We start from the raw sequence: 17,635 nt of genomic DNA, 5'->3' as shown, positions 1-17,635 counted from the left end.
CCCTGATTTTTCACATTAAGAATTCCTGGCAACAGTGGTGTCTGTGTCCAGCTCTCTGGATTATCCTAATAGTGGGGGAACAACTGACAGTGACTTGGTACCATGGCAGCCAGACTGGGAGCACTGGGCTGTTGAGCACTGCTATAACTGGCTAGAAGTTCTTCTAGACTGGCTAGAAGTTCTTGGGCACCTGAGACCCCAGTACACTTGACTTGGGCAAGAGGTGATAGACCCCATTCTGGGAAGAGTTGCCACTCATGTTGTTTCTCTGTATGTGTTCCATCCCCCAACTTTCTCCTTCTTTTCCCAGCTGGTCTAGGCTCTGGGGGTGCAGCTCTTCCTGACTGGCTTCTTCCTCCTGTGAACAAGAAGAAAGTGTGACCTGCAATGTCAGCAAGCTACCAAGAAGTCTAGCAACACTGTAGGAGAGAGGCAAGGTGTGCATGATACTAAAATATCTTCCCACATTCTCTCAGAAATTAGAACAAGCCTGCCTATTAAAGATCCAATACACTGAGGAATGCACATTCAAGCTTTAGACAAACAAGGAGAGATTCATCCCTTTTCATCCTTTATGAGCACCTTCACAGAAATGCTGTGGCACAGCAAATCTGCAAACAAACATGCATAAGATTTTGGGCATGTTCAAAGGAGTAGGACCTCCCAAAGCACTCTTTCAGATGCAAAGGGATAGCAAGACTACTCTGCAAAAGGGAGACTTCTTTCTGACTCTGCTAGGTCACTTTGTGCTGTTTGGCTATTCTCATTGTTGAAGCCACAAAACCATGGAGTAGTGACATGGCTCCCACATGCCTTGCTGCCTTTGACTTTAAAGCTGAAGATCTAAAATACACTGGTTGACTCAATATGGGCACTCTTTGGCAAAAGTCACAGTGTTATGCTATAAGCACACAGTTGGCCAATCTTCCACCACACATGTGATGAATGATCCACAGGCAGGATGTTAAGATCACAGTCCACAACAGCCATGAGCTGCTCTTGCTGGAAAGGACAGTTTGATCATTTTAATGCCTGAAGATGAGCAGCTAGAAAGCAACTGACAACAGGCAAATTTTACCCACTCCCATAGAGTTGAGGCTGGCCTCAAAGGAGCCAGAAGATGTGTTTAAAGGTGTTAGGGTTAATCGTGGGGACATGAAAACAAGAGGCTTTATGTGATTTTGCTTAAACAAAAAAGGATTGATCATACACCCTGCCCAAGCCTTTTTATCTGAAGTCAATGAAGATTGGAAAAGCAAAGATGATACCAGGCCTTTTCTCCCAGCAGAGCTAGTCACCTGATCTGAAGCTGGTTCAAATGCATGGTGGAGGGCTACCAACCTTGCTAACATCACCCAGTGGTTTGCCCAACAGATCCCTCTTCTTCATCTCTTTTCTTTCTGGCACATCAAGCTTGTTCACCACTGCATCAATCTTGTAGCCAATGCTGTTTATGGACTGTTCCAGCTGCAGCACACGGTGCAGGAGGCTGAGGGAGACATGGAGAGCATTTGTAAGCTTTTTCCTGTGATGAGTCAAGGGATTTGTTGCAGACATCTCCCAGAGACCTCAAATAGAAGTGAATGCTCCCAGATCACTGATTATGTCACCTACTGCTACACTGTGTTTTCATCTGTAATCAGTGGTTCTCTTTAGGATGGATCTAGACACAGCATAATTCCATTATTAAATATTGCACCTGCCTCTCCTTTGACATGGCCCTATGTGGTTTGCTCAGTGTTTCTCAGTAGGAGAATGAAGATATAATGATTCACTCTGCTGTGTTTATCCTGTGCTCCTCCTATGGAGAAAATAGCCAAGTGTTATTCTTGGAACTGAAAGATAAAGGCCAACTAGGCTATAAATCAAGGATATTTATTGCTACAGGACCTTCTGTAAAGGTACCAGCTTTCCCTTACCCAGTTTTTTGGGCCACCTTCTGACCTGAAACATGCCAGCATGTTGCCTGTGGCTAGATGACAGCTGAAGAGGTTAATCAAGAGGCAGAAAACAAAATTCCTTAATTGAGTCTTTTACAGGAAGAAGTAAACTACATTACTAGAACAGTCCCAGCTATCTCCTGACCTGCTTATTTACACATGTGCAAGATAAAAGGGACAAGATCTTACTGAAACTGCTCAGCACTACTGTAAAGAGTTACATCAGGGAAGGAAGCAGCAGGAAATTGGACCCCTCATTTGCTGGGTGTTTAAACTACTGACAGCACAAACATACACTTGGAACTCTTCTTTGGAGACCCAGGTGGCCTTATTGCTGTGGTTATTCCTTGCTTCCATGTAGGTCAGATTCTCATCCAGGTTGTTGTCAGCGTAGGATTTCCCCAAATTTTCAATCTCTGTGTTCAGAGCAACCTGGAAAACAAAGAAACTCCTGCAAATATGGATACTAATTCTGTGGCTGGCTTTACTGTCAATGACACACGAGCTTCACAGGCAAAATACACTCAGCTGCATGCAGGTGGAGTTGGAACTATATTTTAGTTGCCTGCTTAGTTCATACCATAAACCCAAAGATTCCTGAGGCCACTTTGCAGTGATGTCTGCCAAACAGAATTTTGTTTTTTCCTTGCCCATTTTTTTTACCCTTTTTGCCTCTAGGTCATGCTTCATCTGCTGTTGCTCCTCTTCATCAAGGATGTGGTTGCCATCTTTGTCAAATCTGGAGAAAGCTGCTGTGATCTCATGGTCTGCATGGCCCAGTCTGCAAAAGAATAGAAAGAGAAAGCTCAAAGCATAGAATTATATGGTTAAGCTGTAACAGAGTGGGAATTTTGAAATCAGTGTATTGTTTCCTCCTGCCACTGATAAACCTAAACATCCTAAATGGGCAAGAGATAGTTATACAAACCTATTTAGAACAGGAAATTAAATATTTGAGGAAAGATAATTTTTTTTATTCTTAAATTGCCCAGATCTGAGCTAATCGCTCTTCTTGTCTTGAAAAGCATAAAATTTAAATTACCTGTATTACTAAGAGAAAGGACTAAGTGGACATCCCTCAAACTGACTCACTTACTGCTTCAAGCTGTTCTTGAAGTCTTCAAAGTCCAGTTGTGTTGTTCCATTCTGCAGGGCTTTCTGCACCTCAGAAATCTGCTCTTTCTTCAGCTTCAGCCTCGTGAGTGTCCGGTTGTAGCTCTGTGACCAAAGCCACAGACACAGAATCATGCACACAGAACAGTGAAAAGTAGAGTAGAGTGGGCAGTGTCATACAGGTGAACATATGCTAAGTAATAGCAGGAGTTTTCAAGCTCTCCACAAGCAAAAAATAAAGCACTGCAGTATAAACCTCATCTCCAAACTAGAATCACACCTTCAGAGTGATACTAACACGCTAACCCTCTGCTTTTCTCACCCCAGTTCTTCCTTTATCTGATTTCCCAACACATCAGCTGTTAAAGATAATGTCTCAATTACAATTCCTATTGATCTCACAGCAGAATTGTGACCTTCCAGGAACTTTTCTGGAATTTGTCTGTGGGAAAGACAGATTTAACCTGCTAGAATTGTGTCACTGTAACAGGCTCAACTTAGCACAACAGGACTTGCCATTTCTTCAATCAAAGTACATTTTATGAAGGACTGAAAGTGCTTTGTCTAGAGACCATACTGGGAAGAAAAATCTCTCAGAAACACTACATAAAGTAACAGGATTCACCCAATACCTGCATTCTCATCTTCCCATTGCCAAAGGTCTGGGAGCTTGATTTATCCCAGAAAGGAATTGTGACTTGTGCACACAAAGAAGGGGGATCTGGATTGGCAGCCACTGTTTCTCTCTAGTAAATTCCACTTAGGTCAGGGGCTTCCAAAAAATGCTTCATGATTTAGCTAGAAAGTAGCACAGCTTTCACTATTCATCACCTGCTTCAAGATGTCAGAGAGCTGCAGCTCATCCTTCTGGCTCGAAAGCTCCTCCTTGACTTCTGAGTAGGTGTCATTGATGATGGCCAGGAACATGTTCTAGGAAAAGGGGAAGCAGTGAGATGAATATGCATGAGACATCCTGCCTGCTCCATCAGCTGAAACAGCAAGAAACAGACACAGATGTGCAAGACTTAGTTAAACAAGGAGTTGTTTCCCTATGGGATATCTCTTGGGCAAATTAAAGAGGGTCAAGAAAAGGCCTACTTCAGCCACACCATGTTTTCTAAAGTTTTTGCAGTTAAAGCAGTGGCTGAAAGTACATTTATTCCCACCTCAAATACTACCTTTGGTAGTTTCTCTTGCAAAATCTTAGGTTACATATGGACTCCTGACACTGAGTGTGTAACCTGGTTATTATGAACATTCCTCTGCATCCATTGCCTAGGAAGCCAGTCAGTTTCAGTTTTCACCTTAAGAGATGTTGGCCCTTAATCACCCTAAATAAGCAAATCCCCACTTGTAGTAACACACTCTTTACCTACTATGGTCTATTTGCACTGCAAAGCTATTGGAACTGAAACTTCTTTTCTAAGCATTTTCACCTAACCCAGGGATTGTCAGGAGGGGTCTCTCAAACACTGCTTTCAATACAGGGACAAGGAGGACTTTGTTGCTTACCAGAAGCACAAAGAAAACAAAGAACACATAGGTGACAAAGTAAAGAGGCCCAAGCACCCTGTTGGCATTGTCAATGGAATTGTAGTCAAAATCACCAAGAATGATCCGAAACTGGGTGAAACTGGGGGAAAGAAAGAGCACAGGGTCACGCAAAGGCACACACAAACAGTCCTGAGGTGAACCTGAACCTCCCTGCAGCCCAGATGGGCACAGGCACAAACCAGAGCAGGGTCTAAGTCACTCCAGAGTGGCAAGTTAAATGCATCCATAGCATTTCAGGAGTGAAGCAAGCTGATCTGGTTAGAGCAAGAGGAAAATAAAACATGGTTTCCACACAAATTCAGGCTGTCCAAAGTGTGTTTTGGTGTAAATAGGAGTCAAAAGCAAAACAATCTGAATTTTCCCTGATTAAAGGCATTTGACTCAATGAAGCCATCTCTTGCAAGAAAGCTTGTGAGACTCTGGAGGGACGTTAGAACTGGATAGTGCTCTTCAACTTTTGTAGTTCATAGCCCCTATAATGATGGGTGTTTAAGTGTATTGATCCCAAGTTTCCTTATCTCTGTTTTCTCTTGTAGACCCTTCAAAGGCAGGACTTGGATGCTCAGAGGTCTGTGGGACACAAGCTGAGAACCACTGCTGTAGCAGATCCCTCCATTAACATCACACATTACTTGAGCAGGCCCATGAACTGCAGGATTGTCTGAGAGGGGATTTTAACTCACTCCCCCAACACTCCTTTCCTTCCACGTGTGCTCATGCACCCACCTCCATCTCAGATATATTGATCAGTATCTGTGGGATTTCTATGGAAATAGATATCCTTACCAATATCCACCATATCTCTTGTCCTTACTGATAAACACCAGACAAACAGAAATCTGCCTGTAGCCCTCAGTTTTCTTATTGTATTCTTTTGTCCATGAAGATGTCAGTCACAACCAGAAGGCTGTGAGCAGCTTATTAACTATTGTGGCTTTATTACAATGAGATACAACAGGTGTCTGATTGTCATTGAGATTTGCAACTGGGGAGAAGAGTGGAAAGCAGCTAAAATTGTTTTGATAAAATTATGGAAACACAGTACTAGCTTACACACTTACATGCATTTAACAAAGGTACTGAAGTTTTCCACTTGTGTCCCAAAAAGAAGGTAACCCAGCTGGGCGTAGGCAAAGAAGACAATGAAGAACATGATGGCAAAGCCCAGGATGTCCTTGGCACAACGTGCCAGTGTGGAGGAGAGCTGGGTCATTGTTTTGTTAAAGCTAATGTACTTGAATATCTGCAGGATGGAATGGGGACAAAGTTAGGCCAAACCACCAGCTAGGTCAGTCCCTCTCACGCATGCACATGCTTACTAAGACAAGAGGTTCACTACAGGACCAAAATACTGAAGAGAAAGGTGGCTAGGGAATGGTGGCTTAGTCTTCAGGACATTTATCCCAGGTGTGCCACCATCCTTATCTGGGTTCATAAACATATGACTTTGTTCGCTTTGTCAAAGGAAAATATAAACAGGGACTGCTAGAAAAACAAATCTCTTAAGGCTGATGAGGAGCCCCTTGGTGGCTTTCTGCCACACCAAGATGCTTTAGTTGGAATGCAAAGTCCATGTCAACAGATGAGTCATTTCCAGCTCTTGAATGATCATAATGGAAAAAAATATGATTTGCAGATTATCCTCAAGAATACCAAAATAGTATAGGATGGACAAAGTTACATGGTACTCAGCATTTTCTAAAACCACTTTTACACCGCAGTGTCTGAGCTCATAACCCTGACGGTTACCTCTGAATAACTGACCTCAGAATGAAGGGTGAAAAGTTGCCCAGATTAACTGCAAAACAGACCATATGACTTCAAGGAAAATTCTCTGTTCTATAAATGTTCTATAGCTGTTACACTCATTTACTCAGAGGGATGGAAGAGACAACCCTCAAGCTATCCAGAAAGAGAGGCCTGACTGGAGACCTGGCACCTCCCAGATCCCTTACAGTACCTTGATCCAGGCAAAAAATAAGTTGACTGCATTCATATTGTTGTACTGGGTCTGCCAGAATGCCAGGAATTCAAAGTCTGCGTAGGTGTTGGGGTGCTCCAGCAGCTCTCCCAGCAGCCTGTTCACCTCTGTGGTGCGAAAGATGTGAAACCCAATGGCAACAATGGAGAGCTGCAAAGAGGAAGAGGAGTAGTCTGCAGTAATCGCTGTTTCTGTGCTTTCCATGGAAATTAAATGTCACAGAACTCATTGCAATCCCACTTCAGAGCTGCAGTCTAGTGGTGGGCTATGAAAATATGGTCTTGATGTGCTGAATGATACCCTGACTTCAGTCTCTTGGGCATCTGTAAGAATTTTCTCCTAGCAGTTCTTCCAGACAGAAGAGCATGTGTTCATTTTAGTATTAGAGCAAAATGTGCCAGTTCTTGTCTTATCTAGACTAATTTCCACTTTCCTTCATTTATTTTGGCTCTTACACACCCCTGCCATTCCTCCCCCAAAAAGTGAGCAAGGATCCTCACCAGAATGACAACCACATCCAGAATGTTCCAGATGCTGGTGAAGTACTTAAACTTGTGGATACGGAGCTCCAAAGCCTCTTCCACCACATAGTAGAAGATGAAGACACAGAATACAATTTCACAGGCAACAATGAAGAAGTCCCATGTGCTGACATATCGTATAAGCTTCACTGTCCGGATTTGCCAGGAGGGAATGGCACCACCAGTGGCTGGAAACTCAACCACTAACCTTGAAGGGGACAAGGAAACAATTTCAAACTAGGGGATGGAAGCTCAGAGATAATTTTGAGAGGCATCAAATTGAACATGAACTATCCACCAGACCATGAGTGGAAGCATTGTGTATGTGTTTGTGCAGCCATGTCTCTGCTGCTTCACTGCCTGTGATAGGAAAGGGTAAAAGGTGACAAGAAGTGTGACTGGTTATTTCAGGAAGACCAAGACTTCTCACTAAACCATGCGAATTCTACTGACATCACTCAGTAGTAGTAGAGGGGTGGTCACTACCCCACTGGTGGACCATAATAAAATATTTGTATTTTGAGAAATAAATTGAGGCACTGAGGAAGATGCAAGAGGCTGAAGAATTTTCATCTGGACTCAGCTTACCTCAGAACACAGAACAGATTGATATTTGCATTATACACAGAGAAATCAATAAAGACAACTCGTGTTCCCCGATCCAGCCACAGTTTCTCCTTCAAGACCTGCAGGGCTTCAGCACTCTCTTCTCTGGTCATCTTGAGGTCTATGTAGTATCCTCCCCCACTGTAACTGGTTAGTCTTCCCCAGTGAGATGAACCACCCAGCTCCTCCTCAGAATGGTACCTCCACCTGCAACAGACAAGGCACAAAGAAAGACTTCACCTGCCCAGGCTTGAATATGGCCTTGTGCCCTGGAAAAAAAATATATCTTCAAGGGGCAGAGCAGTTTTCAATTGAAGGAATTGAAGAATTGGCACTTAATTCCTACTCCTGATCTCACCCTACGTAATACTGGTAACCATTATGGTTAGTTTTCTGGTTTAGTGCTTGCCAGCAGTGACACAACATGATTTGCAATACTATGGAGGCAAAATGCTGAGGTTTGTTGGCTATATCAGTCTTGTTTTCATGGAGGTTATTCTCAGCATCTACTCTCTTACCTTCTACCACATCCTACACAGCCATCTGCTTAGAATGCTCTTGTACTCGTATTTCCTAATGAATAATAGTTTCTCATTCATGGATCAAGATTCACACAGAGAGAAGTGAGCAGAGATATTAAACTGCAGTTACCTCACATTATTATAGAGAAACAGGTTGTCAAGATGAAAGAATTGCACTCCCTTTTCTCTGGCTCCTGAAATCCCAGAGGAAAGTAAATAGTAACTTGCCAGCTAAATGCCAGCTTGCCATTTAATGGATCTGGTCCCAGAGGTCTTCATTTATTCTCATTCTCTTAAAAATAGGCAACAATTTCTTCCTATATTCCCACTGTATTTTTTAATGGCTTTCCCAACATGAAAACTCATTCTATTGTACTTCCCCCAAAAAGACACTTGACATTATTGATAGACAAAAAGGAATTTCTGCCTCTGACTGCAAGGGTAATTCCAGCCTTATGTGAGAAACTCACCCCTGGCATCCTGCAGCTCAGCAGCTCTTATTTGAACGAGAAGAGACTCGTTCGGATTAGATGTACTTACGCCGTTCCATTGATGAGCCCAAAGGAAACCCTTTCCTCCTTGTCTTCAGAGTATACATCATAGCAGCCAGAGATTTCCTCCTTGAAGTCATCGTGGACCACACAGGAGTTGTTCTTCACCTTCAGCTGCCTCATGCGTGGGACACCTAGCAGCAGGTTCTCGTAATAGATGTATGACTGCGTGCTGTGCGGCGCCAGGGACTCGTTGTTGTACCACTTGGTCCAGTACAGGTTGTCCAGCAAGGGCCCTTGTGCATACTGCAAAGGAGGCAGAGAACAACTCCTTTGTAGCTCACACATTCTCTTAGTCTGGGATTGAGGTAGTGAGACCTGACCCACCCCTCTCTGGTCCCCAAGATGAAGAGTAGCCAAAGTTTGTGTTGCGTGTACATTAACGAGAGGAAAGACCAGGGTTCGTGGTAGAGGAGGGATGCTGGGCAGCAGGGTCATCATTGGTTTCTCACAGCCCTGTAATGTGTCTGTGGCACCTTCTGTGCCTAATGAAGAGACAAAAGCCCTACAAGTCTCATTGTCTCTTCTACTTCAGTCAGCACAAGTCTCAAGGAACTGCCTTGGCACAAGTTGCGAATGATGAAAAGTGCATGTGCCAGTGTCCTGGAAACAGTGGTGGTGAAACAATAGGGCCATTGTTGGCTGGAGTGTTTTAATGTGACAGAAAAAGGCAACTCTAATTGACAAATAACTTCTGGCTGTCAGAGATAAGTGGTTGCAATACCTCAATGGCCTTCACTGAGGCTCTTGTTATTCTTTCACCCATTCTTTCACAGAAATATGTTAGAACCCAGATGTTTGTCCCCTTCATTCTCTTTGATAAAAGTCACTGCAAATTTTAATCCAGCTTCTTCCTAAAGAATCTATAGATTAGACAAGCCCAGGCATGAATTACAGGCAAGTTAATTTTGATGTTCTCAAAATATCATGAAAATGGACATGGCCTATTACTAAGACACCAGCTAGAAGACATTGAACTCTAGGATTCAAATCCACTTGTGTCACAAGGAAATCTGAAGTAAATCCCTTGGCTTCTCTAGGCCAGTACTTCCTATCTGTGCAATATCACCAAAATTATTTTTTTAATATCCTGCCTGTTTTACTGAGAAATGGACTCTTCTGGGCACACACAAATCTTAGCCAGTATTATGGACTCAGTGCTCAGGGATACACTATACTTGAAATCAGTTAATATTTTGAATGCAAATGTTATTGTGACTATTGCTAGTAGCTGGCAAAAGCTTGTGGCAGCAAAACATCTGCTGAAATCACTAGATAGTACTTCAGAGGGAACTGAATATCCCAGTCCAGCTGAGTTTCAGGGTTCCCATGGCAGGCCAGATTGGTACTCACCACCCAGAAGTCAGCCATGCTGCTGATGGACTGGAAGGAGACACGGCCATCTGTAGAGGTCTGCAGGAAGAGCTCAGACATCACTTTGGTGTAGTAATAGGCATTGGAACTTGTCATTCCATATGTCACTAAGAGAACAAGAGGAGGGTCCTTTCTTATACCTGAATACTGGCACCTGATATAACTGCATTTATATATTCACTTTCTGTGTACCTTATATTTTCACAGGTAAGCTGAACAAGACACAGGAGAATAAATTTTAGGGTTTTCTACTTTCTTAGAGATTTACAAACTTATCTGCTCTATGTTGCAGAGTTTAAATTGTCAGACTGACCAAATGTAAGAGTTAAGTTGTAAGAGAAGACCATTGGAGGATACAACTGAACATTCTGGATAACAATTTTTGTTCCCAGACAGAATTTCTGAGGGAAATTTTATTTCTCAGAACAAAGTCCATGACCTATATTTTGAATTTCTGATGTGAAGTCATGAGGGCACAAAGACCACCTTATTTTCCCAAGTGAAAAGCTCCAGGTAAGTTTTCATCTACCAAGAAACCCCAAGAGGAGCAGGCTCTAACTTCCACAAACATGTTGTTTCAACTCTCCAGTGCTCCTTCCTTCAGGAAAACATCCATCATGGTGATCACTAAGAACATGTCCTACTCTTGAAAGGACACCAGGAGAATAAAGCACCTGACATTCAAGACACAAGCCCCCACACCTGCTGGATGAGTCAGTGTGTGACGACACGTACATCTGTGTGCGACAACGCATACGTCCGTGTGCATGTCTTGGTTTTTTAGGAAGAGTGACTGAAGCACTGTCTCCCTGGCACAGCATGATAGTAACTTAGGGTGGTATTGTCTGTCCATCTCTCGTGCTGTTGGGTCCATGAAATATAACCCTTCTCACTGTCCCATGCCACAGGTGCTCACTGGTGATAAGGAATGAACCTTAGCAGAACCAAACAGCCATTGTCCTACTGGCACAAAGTCCATATTAGCATTGCCATTCACTACAGGGACACATTACACTCACTCAATAACAACAGGGTGAGCTGTCATCTGCTTTATCGCCTCAGCCACCCATCCAGTCTCAGAGGGGAAAATCTCTCTGAATTGTCTTTGCTACCAGCAAGTTTCTAGGGCTACTCTCTGGGGGTTGAGCATTTGCTGAGAAACTGAGAAAAGACCTTGGGCAGATTCTCCTAGGACTGTGGAGTCAGTGGCTAGAACTGATTATGCCAATCAGAAAGTACTGCTTAAGTCTAACCAGCATCAGTTAGCACTGGTCACTACTTTTACTTCTCTGTGCAGCATCAATTCTGAGGGTTAATGACAACTTCTTGCTCCTGTGAGCACTCATACAATAAATGTAACATTTACAGCAGAGCAAGGAAGACTAGTAATAAAATCTCACATTATTCCCCTCATGCTGCACACAGAAATGGTGCCTATGAGATATGACAGCTACTTACAGAGACAGATGTCCACCAAGAACATAACATAGACCAGCAGTTCTCGCAGGGTGGTCTTCACATACAGCTCCCTGTTTTCAGCTGTGTTCTCAATCAGCGTAGTGCCCCACAGACCTGTTGGGTATAAAGAAGGAACTGTAGAATTTTTCATGGCCATTCTCAACGGCCATGTGAGGAACTGTAATCCTGTTCCAAAAAAGCACTGTTGGGAGCTGAAGTTTAGTGGCTTTTTGAGGCCAAGTCACTTTTAATTTCAAAATCTGACTAAAAACATTTGCTAAATACCCTTAAGAAGAACCATTCCAGCATGCATAAAAGATTTTTAGCTAACCAACACTGAAATATACTGGATTTTTATTTTACTAAATCACTATTTAGTTTTATGTTTCTTCTGTTTTCAGTTCATTATAGCCTGATCTTTTCCTGACTGTGTTTCAGCTTACTCTTTGCAGAAGTTCAGTCTTTGTCACAAATGCTCTTGAAACCATAATATTTCATCTCAGTCACCCATGTGCCAACAGCTGACTTTCTGAGAGGTCTTTCATTGCAGAACTGCATCTGGTGTTAGCTTTACAACTATTACTCCTTTTATTGTATACTGAACCATTAGGCTCCAAATATTTGTCTCTTGCTTACCTAAAAACCCTTGCAGTTTTCTTATTGGTCATAAAACTCAATCAAATAACACAACTCAGTATTTTCAGCACAACATTTAGAGCCAAATTATCTTCAGGACATCTAACAATGGAGCTTAGCTGAATCCAATACACTAATTGCACCAGCTAAAGATCCTATTTCTTCACACAACTCATTAAATGTCACCAGGGTCGTCAATAAGAGAGAAATGCTTCCTTTAAAAGAAGCCGTGATATTTTGTGTTTGATGAACCACCTAATACCATTAGTGTATTTGTTTGTTCTTTTGGTAATGGCTTTCTGTTGTGATTTCTGGAATGCTCCTGAAGTTGAAAGGCATAAGAACTTTCAATTGAAAGCCTGGTGATGAAAGCCTTGTCAATAATTGCCATGGTCTTGCTGCTTTCTGCAGCTCCTAGAGAGCTCAGCCCTGATTCCTATCCCCAGTGGGATGAAACAACCTTCTTCCTGCAAACCAGGATCAAAGCTGATCAAAGGCCCTACACTTGAAGTCATCTCCGGCAGATACAAACTTCTTTTTTGTCTGGAGTAAGCAAAATGTTCTAGTGGTCTGTGTGCATTTATCCTGTCATTTTGATAGCTCTTTGGCATCTCAAGAGATTAAACAGTTTTCTGCACCATTAACTACCATAGTGACCATAGTGATGTTGCAGCATCTGCCATCACATCTGGGCAGGCAAACCAGGAGCCTGTTCTGGACAATCCAGACCAGCAAGAGAAATGACAGCCCGGAGATGATCTGGACTAACTCCTGAGGAGGAGAAAGTATCATATGATCTACAGGAATCTTCACAATGGACAAAAATCACTTTTAAATTACTACCTTCATCCTTAGATATGACTACACCACAATCTTTTAACAGGTTTGTTTGGGGTTTATTCCATAAGCAGGAAACCCCTACTATCCATATGTTTGGAGCAAATGCACAGGCTTTCTTTACTTTTAGAACAGTAGTGTACTCAGGAACACCCAAATTCAAGGAGACTCTAATATCCTTGAGAACTTGGTTCAGACTCTTGCCCAAAATGATACCTGGAGGACCATGAGGCTGCTCCAGTCCTTCCAGATTGCGTTAGTTGTAATACTGTATCAGCTGAGGTTTATTTTCAGCTATGTCTTTAGGAAACATGCCAGGGAGATCTATCACCTCATACATGAAGCATGTCCCCATCTGTGTCTCCTTTGGCACCACCTACCCCCTTGGGGAAGCAGCTATTTTGGACATGACATTTGGAGTAGAAGGACTCAAGGCTAGAAGGTATCCAGTCTTCCTTATGGCACCTTGAATGACCAGCCAGAACCCACGTGGCTGAGCAAAGAAAAAATAACAGAACCTAGAAAACAGGCTATGAATGCAATCCATTTATGTCTCACCTTCCTGATAGTTAACAAGTAACTGATAAGAATTACTGGCAACACCTACATTATCACCAGTCTTGTGACCCAGGTGAGTGACTAGCTCACGGTCTCAGGTACAGCTGGAGATCCTCTTCCAAAGGCAGTGGGAAGCTGGGTACTCCTCATCAACCACCATACACCCAGATACCCAGCCAAGTCTGCCATGTGCAGGCCATGGACCAGCAGAGGTGGCAGGAGGCAGGCAGGAACCAGGACACAGAGCTGCTTGGACACTGCTTAGAGAGGAACAGTCCTGAGCACTGGCACCAGGTGCAGCAGCTACTGGCTACTAACCCAGCACAGTAACTGATGAGGACAAGAAAAAAGCTTAATAATCCAACTGTTGCCTCTAGCTATGGACATGTAATCCCAGGAAATGGTTTTTAAGCAAAAAACCCAACCTCTTAAACTCTCATTGTTTAACTAACTTATATGTACTACTTCTATTTTCCATGTGAGACACCAAGGTGATTAAATGGAAAGGGAAAAGCCAGCAATGGAGAGGCAATGAAAAATGATGAGCACCTAGTAAAGATGCAAAGGAAGGAAGCAAATCCTTCAAGGAAAAAGTCCCCACTTCTGTGAGGCTCAAAGAGACCTTTGGTCTGTCTGCACTGGCCTTTGGATTCCCAGCTTTGGTATTTCCTTCAGCCCTATTTACCACCCTTAGTGTCGGGACACACTGCTGCAACAGTCAGAAGAAGAAAATGATGTGGTATCTTGACAGTTACCATCATTTGTATGCTCCAAATTCAACTCTGGCAGCTCACAAATGGAAATTTGATGTTAAAGTATGGATATGGTTTTCCATTTTAAGTCTCAAACAATGCCTAGAAGAAAGCATTTCAGAATAAACCAGGTAAATGATACACTGCCTAAGAGTAATATGTAATTAGCTACCAAACCCACTCAGCACTCTTCCTTGGCCAGGAGAAATCTCTAAAGCCTCTGCTCTGAATTCCATGTGAAATAGTAGTGTTAGACTGCAATGGCAAAAGCATTGATCACAGAGGGGCTGTGCAATTCAGGACCAAACTGTACTGTTATTCACCCACTCATACTGTTAGAGGGTATGGCTCTGAGAGGGGTTCTTACCTTCCAAGTGAGGAAAAAAGAAAAGACACATTGGCAAGAAATTTTTTTCTTTGCTTTATCTTTCCTGTTTTTAAAATATTGTGGTTTTATGCCTTCTATAAGAAACTGTTCAAATAATGCCCTTACCCAGGACTGTATTCTGACAGGAGACTTATCTTGCCCCCAGGGTTTTGTTTGCCTCTGAATAAGCCTACATAATATTTTATTCCCCTTTGTCTTTTAAACTGGAAAACAGCACCTCTTTCAGCTATCTTCAAACAAAACATTATTTGACACATTGCTGTAATCCCCTACATTTCAGTCCTGACAGTGCTAGATTTTCTCTGGTAGATAGGGCTATAAGTTCTTATGCTACTGTAGCACAGGGGCCAATACCATTCTATCTAGAAAATGCACACAAAGACAGAATAGTTTCACCACCACAGTGATGGCTTCTGGGGATTCAGACCACCTAAGACCTGCCAACAGATTCACTGCATGACCTTGAGCATGAGACCCACTAAGTCTTATGGTAAAGGTAACAGGACAGACCATGAAGCTACAGCAAGGCACACAGAACAAGGATACTCCTTTCAGGTCAGCCAAAGATGATCTCTGGAGTAATGCTACTGCATGTTGAACAGGTCCCTGGGCTACACAGACACTATGAGGTTTTTGCCATCTGCATCCCTTCTCTTCCTCCCCTCACCATTGCTCTGAGGGCTAATAAGTCCCTTCTAATGAGATAGAGATTTACCTCGGATGCCTCGGAAGATGTAGAAGCAGCACTTGAGGAAAGGACTTGTCCTCCCATTCACAGCTTTGCTCTGTTCTTCCTGGTAGGGCAGCGCATCCCCAACCTCTTCAAAATTCTCGTAGGGACTCTCCAGGACAGGTTTGGGGTTGTAGATGGTTTGAATTTTCAAGGAGGTAGAGGGAGAGCCATTGTAAACAGGATTGTCCCAAGCTTTCTTCCCCACTGTCTCCAGTTCATGTACCTCTGATACTTTAAAGTGGCTCTCAGCTCTGTTCTTTAGGTGAGACATATTCATGACTACTCACTGCCAGCAGAAGTACTTTTTAGCTGGAATTGTGACGACTGCCTGCCCAGACTGGAATTAAAAGTTAGCAGAGAGATAATTAGTGCCAAACATCTTGTCTGCCTCAGCAGCCAGGAGAGGGCACACCAGCAGCTCCCAACAGACAGTAAGCATCCTCTCTTTCTTTTATATCAGCTCAGCTGGTGACACCGACCAGAGGGGTGGCACTGCCCCTTGTTAGGAACCACCGTCAGCCCTATTATCCCAGTCGCCCTGGGAACACCGGCAGGTCCAGGAGTCCTTCCCTGCTTCACAGCGGCAATGACCGAGGCAGATGCCGCCGTGAGAAGAGGAGGCAGCGGGGAGCGAGGAGCGCTCCGGGTCAGTTCGGGGCACCCGCGAGACCGGGGCCGCTCCGCTCGGGGCGGCGGGACCCGCGCCTGCAGCCAAGGGACAAAGGGCACAAACTCCCCGAGCGGCAGCGCCCAGGCGGGCAGGCGGCACAGCATCCTCTTCCTTGCGGATTGCAAAATCAGGGGTGAAACGCGGGAGTAGCTGGAGTGGTCGTTTTGGAAACCAGGGGCTGGAATCTCCTGCTTTCGCGGTATTTCCACAAGCTCTGTAGTGCCTGCCAGCCCTGAGGCAAGCCTGATTAAAAAAAAAAAAAAAAAAAAAAAAAAAAAAAAAAAAAAAAAAAAAAAAAAAAAGCACCATTACCACCAAAAAACCCACAAAAACAAAAGAAAACAAATTTAAAAACCCCAAACAAACAAACAAAAAACCCAAAGAAAGAAAAAAAAAAAAACCCAAGCAAAACCCCAAACAAACAATGCAAACAAAAAAAAAAAAACCCAAACCAAAACCAAACCCTAACAAACCAAAACCCCATCAAGATAAAAAACAGGCAAAACTGGCAATAAGAGTGGCAGGGACTTGCCTGCACCCACCTTTGCCACTGGCCACCAGCGAGTAGTCATCCCAGGCACCACAGGTCCTGCAGGTCTGTGACTGTACCCCGAGGGGTCCCAGAGCTCAACCCCAGGACACCACACTTGTCTTGGTGATGAGACTATAAAAGAACATGTAGCCTGAGCCTGGTCCTTCCTCAGGTCTGAATATATAATTCAGAAGAGGTGCCTCTCCAAGGGTACTGAGGGTTACTATTTTTCTGGCAGTACCCAAGAAAGCAACAAGACTCTCACACCTCTAGGCCCAGATGAGGATGTTTTCTCTGGACTCTGATGTTGCCAAGCCAGCTAGGAAATGCAGAGATGTCCCCTAGATGTGACCTAAGATTGTGGCACTAAGCAGCTACTTGAACAACAATGAAACAAGACCTAACTTGCCACAGGGCACTAAGAGGGCACCCTTAGTGGCTGGAAAGGCACTGGAGGTCTGGGTTGGATCTTTTGACTGAATTTGGTATTATTGGGCCTGTTGTGTTTTATTACTCCCTTGCCAGATGAAGGCAGTGGGATGGGAAGCATTTGCAGAGCTCCCAGGCAGCAGCAATGCAAGGAGTGAGGCCTCAGTGAGAGGCCACCTGCCAGAGCCAGCCATCCCTCCTGGGACCACACAGCAGACACCCCTGCCCATGCACAAGTGGCATGACTTACATGTGGAGTGCTGCTTTGGGGGAATGTGGGGGCTTTTCACAGAGCAGCTCTTGCACAGCACATCCCACCCCATCCTTCAGGAGCCAGGTACAGGGCAGATCTGCCTTCTCAGAGACTAGGGCACAGAGCAGGTGGTGAAAGGGGTGACGTTGTCCTGTGTTGAAAGACCAAGTCACCCATCTAGCCCAGAAGACAGGTCATGTCTGTGTCACCTGATTTTGAAGAGCCTAA

General features: G+C 43.8%; 1 protein-coding gene across 1 annotated transcript; it reads right to left on the bottom strand.

The window, feature by feature from the left end:
• Window positions 1–172: 172 nt before the first annotated feature.
• PKD2L1 (polycystin 2 like 1, transient receptor potential cation channel) lies at window positions 173–15,800 on the bottom strand. The gene is made up of 15 exons (XM_058029354.1): window positions 15,506–15,800; window positions 11,620–11,733; window positions 10,141–10,268; window positions 8,777–9,033; window positions 7,698–7,922; window positions 7,089–7,317; window positions 6,568–6,738; window positions 5,669–5,850; window positions 4,566–4,686; window positions 3,885–3,983; window positions 3,037–3,158; window positions 2,604–2,721; window positions 2,236–2,372; window positions 1,342–1,489; window positions 173–358 (listed from the first exon to the last, which is right to left on the bottom strand). Exons 1-15 carry the CDS (start codon window positions 15,798–15,800, stop codon window positions 173–175), a joined length of 2,532 nt encoding a protein of 843 aa, XP_057885337.1.
• Window positions 15,801–17,635: the final 1,835 nt, after the last annotated feature.

This window comes from Melospiza georgiana, chromosome 8 (assembly GCF_028018845.1).
Source record: "Melospiza georgiana isolate bMelGeo1 chromosome 8, bMelGeo1.pri, whole genome shotgun sequence".
Taxonomy (NCBI): Eukaryota; Metazoa; Chordata; class Aves; order Passeriformes; family Passerellidae; genus Melospiza; species Melospiza georgiana.
Note: the sequence above shows the minus strand (reverse complement) of the source record. Positions and strands in the feature narration are given on the sequence as shown.